The following is an 8,598-nucleotide window of genomic DNA, read 5'->3' as shown; positions in this document are numbered from 1 at the left end:
CAAGGCTAGGCTGCGTTTCCATGTTTCTGCACAGAACTGTATGTGCTTTTGCTCTAAAGCATGCATGAGCATCAAGTCTGAGCTGTCTGGTGAGCATCAAAGTGACCTGTGATATGCCATTCAATTGATCTGTACTGTGTAGCAAGTCTGACATTTTAGAATGCCCCAGATTTACTGTGCCTGCACACAGTATTTGCATGCTGCAGACAGAAGGGCTGAAGCTTTCCAGATAGATCAAGTTGACAGTGTATGTGCAATAATATTGATCTGCCCTTGTATAGGACTCCCATGTTTGGGATTTTCTAATCTCTGGAAGCCTAGAAAAGGAGATTAAAATAATGACATTTTCTCCAAACAAAATTGTAAGTAGAAAAATGACATGCCCCTATGCCAGGTGTCTGTCTTTCTCCCTCATTGTCACACTTTCTTCTGTGCCAGGTGTCACATCTGCATAAGTAGGCATGACAGAACCCTAGATACTGCTATCTGCAGATACCCTCTTCCTTACTGATTGCAGATGTCCATGCTTTGCCACTCCCAGCAGTGTTTTGGGGTTTTTCTAATTTGATCATGGTCTCTCATGAGCATTTTGAACTACCATTTGAAAACCATTGGACTCTGGTCTTAAAGTCATTAGCAGGCTTTTTGAGAATACAAATCTTTCTTGCAGTTATTCTGCTTCTATATTCCTAAATGATGGATCACTATATATGCCACACGTCCTCTCATCTGAGTGCTAGTTCCTAGGCAGCAGAGGCGAGCTTGCTAACAGGTTTCCCCCCTGGCCTGATGCCCAGTGCTAAGTGATCTCACCTGAAGTTCTATTTCAGTTTGTTTCTTGACATCTTGCAGCTGTTTCTCGAGTGACTTTATTTCTTTTTTTCCTTCCTCCTCCCTGAAGAAAAATGGGAAAATACAATCACTTGAATATATAAAGAAAGACAAGAGCTGTTTACTTAAATGGGATCTTCCTGTCTCCTGATACATTACGGCACCTAGCTGAGTGCTGCCCCACTTACCCTGCTCAAATAATGCATTTCTAGCAGCTGAACTTAAAGAAGTGCACACAAAAGCTTGGCTTGCTTCTTCAGACCAGGAGAAGACAAGCAGCTTCCTGTGGCTAAGTAGCAAAAAAGGCATTCATCTCTTCACTCTGAGCCTCAGGGAGGCAGCACTTCTGCAAGTTGGAAACAGAGACTTCTCGCCAAATCTGGTGACTTGGTAAGTAAATCCTGAAAGAAGAGGCGCACGGACTGAGCAAGGAGGATGGGAATAAAAGGGAGAACAAGCCAAAAAACAGGGGATGCTCTTGTTGGAAGCCTGCAGCACACTTAAGGATGATGTAGCAGAGAGGGAAGATGCCTGTAATTCAGCCAGTTTCTGCATTTCAGGCAAAAATCTCCCTGATTCTGTGCAGAAGCATGCCTAATCAGCAGATGGTGCCAAATTGTGTAAGTTTCATTATATGTATGGAGAATGGTTTTTTTTTTATAACAGACTTAAAATCTTTCAGAAAACACTGCCTCAGGTTCTGAGATCCATGAAGGGATACGAGTGAAGGCCAAAAGCTAGAGAGGTGTTTACCTGTCTAAAACAAAACAGATATGTTTTGGTTTAGGTTTTATTATCTTATTTCACTTGGAGTGCTTTTCTAAGTTTTTGCGTGTATGATTTGATTTAAAGCCCGTAAATACTACAGTTGGTACCTGAGACTTTGTACCCTATCCCAACCTTACAATCAAACATGCATTTTGTTTTCAGAGTCCTTAGCTGGGTGATCATGATGAACAAAAGCTCCTGATAAGGAGTTCCAGTCTTACTGCAGGCTGCTTTCAGACTAGTATATTGACAAAAAAACAGGCAAGTATATATTGTATTGAAAGACAGATCAAGTTCATTCCATGAAAAGAATGTATAGTAGAACAGACAACATAGTGGCTGGAATAAAAAGGATTATGTCTTTTCCAATTATAATTCGTCTGCTCCTTTCCACCTTCCAGTATTGGATAGTTATTCCACAAGCAATTGCTGCTTTCATTTTTGCTTTCTGTCCCTTCCATGGATAAACAATAAATCCCTTGGGTTTAGACAGTGGAAGAGTTGGGTTTTGTGCTTGAAATCACACATTTCACTGGAAGCTGGGGACTTCCCCCAGAGGCAGCCCCCTGAGCCACATCGGAGCTGTTCCGGTAGGTTGGACTCATGACAAATCATGACTTACAGCAGATTTGCTGTCTACTCTGAATGATAGGCCTGAGCTGCTGCATAGAAAAAGTAGCTTTAAAATAGTCAAATACTTCTCTGATGACTGCTATTCTCTCTGACAGGCTTGGGATTGAACCAGAGCTTCCCACACTAAAAAAACTCCAAACCTTTAGCGCACAGAAGTTTGAACTAAGGAATTGCCAGTTTGAGTTGAGATGATAATAAATCCGTACTCTGTAAGATTTGGGCCAGAAGAGGATCTATAGTGCAGTGGCTGGTGGATTAGCCTTAAATAAGACAACTGCCTCTGCCACCATCTGTTCTAGCCCCTTGCTGCTACTGGGAAAAGGGAGCATATTAGCATATGGGTCAGAGCAGATTCTCCTGGGCATCACATAACCTAAAGACCATATGTTGCTGGCCCTGGTTTGAACAGATTCTCTGCTGCTCTGGCTTTCACTGGGGACAAGAGTTAAAGATCAGGGAGCTCCTACATCATATTATGTTTTAATTGATATGGGGTAGCATTTGCATTATTGCAGACGCTGGTGTCCACTGTGGTCAAAGCTCAGGCAATTCCTAGCTCCAATCAGTATCAGAACCGTCAGTGATTTCTTTCTGAACGGGGAAGAAGTGCAGTTTGTAAAGCAGACAGACTAGTTCAAGTTGAAAAAGCAGAATCCTTTCTGTATTTTGGGGGCTTTTTCCTTTTTAGCATGTACTGAGCAAGAATGGGCTTTGACTTTCAGCAGTTAAGCAGGGAAGTACTGAACACAACACTGACCTGATGAGGATGTCATGAAACTTGGTCTTTTTTTCCTTCTCTCTCTCATTAGCTTCTGTTAGGCTATTAAATGTTCCCGATTCCTGCATCTTTTTCATAGTGACTGTAATTACATCACTTGCATACTGCCTGCCAGGAAGAAAAAAACCCACAAGAGTAATTTATAGGTGCTGGTACTACAGTCTGGCACCTTTAGACATTATTGTTTACAGCTAAAAAGGTAAGGAAATATAAGATTCCATTTCTGTTCTTATGTCCTATCATACTCAGGAGTGCTTCTCCCATGGTATCTGCTTCTTGTACATCTTGAGAACCCTGTATTAGGAGTTGGTTGAAGTTTATAATTTAAAAATGCTGCCCTGAATTCTACTCTAGGAAATAGCAAAGAGGCACAAACGTATCCGTGCTGTGCCAGACTGTGCTGCCATTAAGAAGAAGGCTGCTGCTCTGCAGTAGTAATGACAGACAGGTGGCTCTTAGAAAATGAGACCTGGGGATGCAGACAAGTGTGTCTATGAAGGGATATCTGGGTGCCAAAATATCCTAGTACAGCCCTAAGCTGATCTTAACAAATACAGGGGCTTGCTCAGTTTATTGAATTTCGTTGTGCGTATGGTACTTATAATTTAGTTGCATTTCCCTCATTTGTGTTAGGATCTTCTTTAAGTCCGTCGTTGAAATAACATTAAAGGACAGAAACCAGAATGCAGAAAAACGCATACTGAATGCTCAGCTCCCTGGACTGTCTTTTAAACCAAAGGCTGCTGGTATTTCTGCAAATCAGGTGCAGGATTGGGTGCAGGAATAAAATTTATTTTAAAAAAAAATAATCCTTTGGTCTTTATGTATTATCTGTTCTATAAAGGAGGATGGCTGTAGCTGCCATAGAGGCTCTGTGTGCCCTGCAGAATAACTGAGCTCATGAGACAATGCTGAGATCCCACTTTGGCTGTACATATCTGCTAGAGAAACCTGACTCCAGATACCAGAACATCAGCACTGGCTAGTACCGGGCATGACTTCCAGCCAAGGAACCATTATCAACTGGTTAATTCATTCAAAATAAACTGATTATCATTACTTGGCATCCAGAGGCAAGCAAAGGCCAGAACTAAATGGCCTTCCAGAGCAAGACTGAGGTACACCAGCAGTGGGAGAGCAGGAAGCTTGTATTTTTGCTGTCAAGAGATAGACTGAGAACTTTACAGCTCTGATCATCCCCCACAGTAGTCATATTTGTGCTTCACTCACCTGTCAGCCTGAATTTTTCTGAGATTCTCTACAGACAGAGCACTGTGTTTCATGGCCCTGTTGGAAAAATGATGGGCGCTTTTTAGATCTTCAGTTTTCCCCAGCTGCTCCTTGTGTTCGATGCTTTTCAGAGACATGGAGGTAACTGTTTCCCCACTCCCTTGCCTTGCTGACATAAGCTCTTGGCTGTTGATGTCCAGCTCCTTCTGGTTCTCTATGATTTCTTTAATTTCCTGGCTGCCAGTCTAAAAGGGAATAAGAGACACCTGGTTGCATGTTGAGCAGTAGAAATTAACGCTCTGCAACATCAAGTGAGAGGAAGAAAAACTAACAATAAACTAGAATGAAGCCATACTAAGAGCAGTTGATAGCGTATGTTACATTCTGCAAAGAGTAGAAGAGCAGAAACGTTTATCTCGGTTAGTTTTGAGCACACAATGTAGGCTTATTAAAGTTTATGGAATCAGAAGTCCTAAAGTGACAATACTAGAAAAGGCCTCAAAATTGAATCCATCTGCCCCAAGAGATGATGGTTCAGACTGTGAAATTCCTGACGCTCTCAATGACCTCCAGCAATGGAGACTACGCGCCCTCCTGCCAGTGCCAGCACATCACAACAATCTTTACCATAAGATAGTTTTTTCTCTTCAGCTGCAGTTGTGCCCCTGGCTTCTTGTCCTAGTCTCTGTAGGCACAGAGAGCAAATCACTCCTTCCTTCTTTGCAGCAGCTGTTATGTACTGGAAGGCTGTTAGCCTTTTTCCCCTCTGCCCCTCCATCTTAGCCATCTCCCACTGTCTATCACCGTGACCTTTCCCTGCAGTATTATTGTTATAACAATAATATATTGTGTGGAAATAAGTGATAGACATCAGCTATCTGCTTAGCTGGTTTTTTTTTGAAAGAGTGACAGCAGTGGAAGTATCATAGGAATTCAAAGAAGAAATTCAAAATATTGGCAGCTCTCTTCTACATGGAAAGGTATCTTGTGGCCATGTGCAATTTTATTAAAAGAGAAAAAGCCCCAGAAAAGCAAAAGCGCACTATAAAATCAGCTGAGGCCCTTGCTTCTAGGAATGTCTCTGCTTTATGTGCTATAGGTAAGAATGCAGGTGTATACACTGGGACATTAAAAGAGAAAATTTTCTTGCCTTTCTACTGATATGTCTGTGGCTGAACACTTAGCAGTACTGCTGAAGCCAGCTAATGCAGTCACGGCCAGCCCCGTCCCAGTCCATAGCTGCCTACTGCCCACCCTGGCTGCTTAGGGAAATGGATTAGAGAACTCACTGAGCTGAAACATTTTCCAGCAAAAAGGAGAAAAAAAGAAGAAAAAAGAAAAAAAAGAAAGTTTATTTTTAGCAGCACCAGTTCTCAGTCCAGATCCCTGCACAACCACACGCATGTTTGTGCCAACACAGCACAGAGGGCAAAGTAAAAACAAGTGGTCGGGGCAGCAACTGTGTATGCCAGTAGTACTTCCAAGGAGTTACTCGTCAAGCGAGGCTCTGTTAGTGGTCTGCGATGGTGCTGTAGTCTGTGAGGGCAATCTGCAGCGCACTGCGAGGGGCTGCTTCGTTCTGAGTATCTTGGACACCTCCGGATGGGATGAATCAGCCTCTGGCAGTGCCTGAGTCACCGCTGACTGCAGAAGGAGTCTAGGTGACTACACGCGTAATTTTTGGACAGTTAAATTTACATTAAATGAATTGCATGCAAAGTATACACAGACCAATGAAAATTACATAGTTAATTAGAAAAGAAAGGGTTTAAATAGTTTGCTGGTGATGGCTGTACTTCAGAAAGAACTAATTTTGGCAAAGAAACTGCTTTAATATCATGTAGATTTTACAAATGTTTTGGTAGATTTAATGTCTGGGAAAGTTCAAGACAGGCTGTAACTGGATTGTCTGTAAACAGCAGGGACTAACACACTAACAATTACCAAATAACTATGTAAGCGCAAGGAGTTTGTAAACTGCATGTGTTGCCATCTGCGTAATTTCCTAGCTGTTTATCTTTTGCTAGTCTTTTGACCAAAATTCAGCAAATAGAAAGGCTGCCTTCCTCTGGGGGATGCACTGTGTGAAGCTATGTACAAGAATCCCAGATTTGGAAAATCAATGAGGTGCTGGCCAACACTGTAATTAATCCTCTCAAAAATGTCATCAATTGAAACTTAGATGTCAGTTTCTGAAAATGTCATTGATTTGTTGAACTGACAGAGCTCCAGGGTGCTTTGCAAATACAGGTTGTCTACAAATCCAACAATAACAGCCAAATGTAAACTGAGAAACAGGGAGGAGTAGCAAATTACAGAGCAACAAGGTTAGCAAGTAGCTTCTCTAAGCCATTTTCTTGTTTCTAAATTGTTTCCTTCTTGCTTTCTTTAACAACATCATCTTTAGCAATACAGGTAGGGTTTATAGTCTGGGAGAAAATTGCGTTTTAAGAAGTGACTTGGAAAAAATGAGCATCTGTGATTGAAGAGAAAAGCTAAGGTGTTTTATCTATAATTAAAGTGTACCTTTAGCAGGTCTATCAACGTGAGTCTGTGTGTCTGAAAGAGAACAACTCCTGCCGTGCTAGAGAGATGCTCTTTCTCTGTGTTTTTGCTGCTGGCACAGCAGAGGTTTCCCACCCAGCTCTGTGAGGGAGAAGCATCCTCTGGAAACAGGTGAGGCTGGCTCACAGGACTGTTTTAAGGGGAGGAGTGCCCTCTATTGCACAATCTAAGTATCGTTCGCGCCCTGAAATTTACAGTAACACCAGCTTCTGCTGCTTTGCAATGGATTTTTTGCAAAGTAGGTAGTATGGAAAGGAAGCACGTAGAAAACAACATATTGATTTAACTTCCTCTTGAATTTCTAAGTGGTATATTAGACAGAGTCAACAGCATTAGATCTGAAAAGTCAGAACCCAGTTTTTATTTCCATCCTTGTCACACGCTTTTTTTCAGTTCCTCTTATAAAAGAGTTTGAAACCTGCTTAAACTGGAAACAGCCTATGTTACTGAAAATATATGATAACAGAACTCAGAACCATTTACCGCTCAGGATGGTGCCATCCTGTTTCCTATGTCTACCAGGGACTAGAAATATCCCACTTTTCCTCCACAGCAACAAAGCTCTGCCTGAGTATTAGGGCTTCTTCTCTGTTCTTTATATCTCTGCCCAAACCCTCTTAGTTATGATGCCTATTAGAAATCAACTAATTAATGATGGTCATTAAGAATGGGAAGTTACTAATATATTTTGAAGTGGAATTTTTCTTAATTCATTGTCTGTGGGGACTAAAGGAACTTTAGCATGGACAAACCCTGGTTTTGAGCATTTCCAAATAACCTATTCTCTTGCATTTTTAAAAAAGCCGCGTATCTGTATAAGAACCTAGATATGTTTTCTTTCCTTTTCCCTTATTCTTTGCTTGTCATCTAACCACCATGATTTTGAAATTGTAAGCCCAGGAACTTCATTTTGGGTCAGGAGGGCCCTTTGCACAAAGTCTTGACAAAGACTTCTCAGTGATGCTGCAGTATAATTATTAAAGTTGGTCATCCACATACTTTTATTGTGTTTCTTCACCCAAGGGTCATGGAGCACTTTGCAGAAAAAATATCTGAGTTGATTTTTAAAAAATGCTGCTAGAAGACATAAAGCCAAGACAAGAAGAAAACCAAAAGAGATTTCTTTAAAGAGTAAGGACAGAGGCACATACATGGCTGATGTCTGTCTTGCCCTCATACGAAACTGGCATGATATATCCAAGAATTGAGAGCTGATCAACACAATTCTCCAGCACAGCAGTAAACAGCAGAGCTTCCAGATGAGTGAATTTTTCCATTTCTTTAGTCTCTGTGCTCTTGCTAAGGGGAACAAAGACAAAAGATACCAATGAGAAAGACAGTATGGTGTTAGTAACTGTAGTTTAAACTAAAGGTAGACCTGAAATAGCCTTACTTGCAGCCTTTCATATACTTTCCTAGCTTTGTTTATAGCCTTTCATACACTGTTTATAAGAGGAGCCATGCTCTGCTAATGGCTGCATTCAGGGACGGTGGGAATGTTTAGCTTTCACAAAACAAAGTAGGTCCTGGTCCCTCCCACAGCAGATCTGGGTAGACAGGCTGAGAAGGGAATGAACCGAGGGACGTGTTCTCACCATTCGGTTCAAGGGGGAGCAGTGCTTCATGACAGACTTTGTTCTTTGAGAAACAATAGAATGAAGGTGCCTTTTTAAAATTAAAAAAAAAATAATCCACACCTCTTATAAAGTCTCAGATGGTGAACCTTCATGCTCTAATCATTCCTCGCTATTACTGTGTAGCCTTAACATTTTTATGATCCCAATCCCCTCAGC

The 8,598-nt window shown here is 41.5% G+C and overlaps 1 protein-coding gene across 1 annotated transcript in view; it reads right to left on the bottom strand.

The window, feature by feature from the left end:
- IQCG (IQ motif containing G) overlaps positions 1 to 8,082 on the bottom strand; it is an 18,695-nt gene extending 10,613 nt beyond the window's left edge. The window contains exons 1-4 of the mRNA XM_009883406.1: positions 7,957 to 8,082; positions 4,241 to 4,485; positions 2,990 to 3,118; positions 814 to 895 (exon numbers count right to left, since the gene is read on the bottom strand). Of these exons, the coding sequence (XP_009881708.1) occupies positions 814 to 895; positions 2,990 to 3,118; positions 4,241 to 4,485; positions 7,957 to 8,082 (582 nt within the window). The remainder of the gene's footprint in view (positions 1 to 813; positions 896 to 2,989; positions 3,119 to 4,240; positions 4,486 to 7,956) is intronic.
- Positions 8,083 to 8,598: the final 516 nt, after the last annotated feature.

This window comes from Charadrius vociferus, unplaced genomic scaffold (genome assembly GCF_000708025.1).
Source record: "Charadrius vociferus isolate BGI_N301 unplaced genomic scaffold, ASM70802v2 scaffold214, whole genome shotgun sequence".
Classification (NCBI taxonomy): domain Eukaryota; kingdom Metazoa; phylum Chordata; class Aves; order Charadriiformes; family Charadriidae; genus Charadrius; species Charadrius vociferus.
Note: the sequence above shows the minus strand (reverse complement) of the source record. Positions and strands in the feature narration are given on the sequence as shown.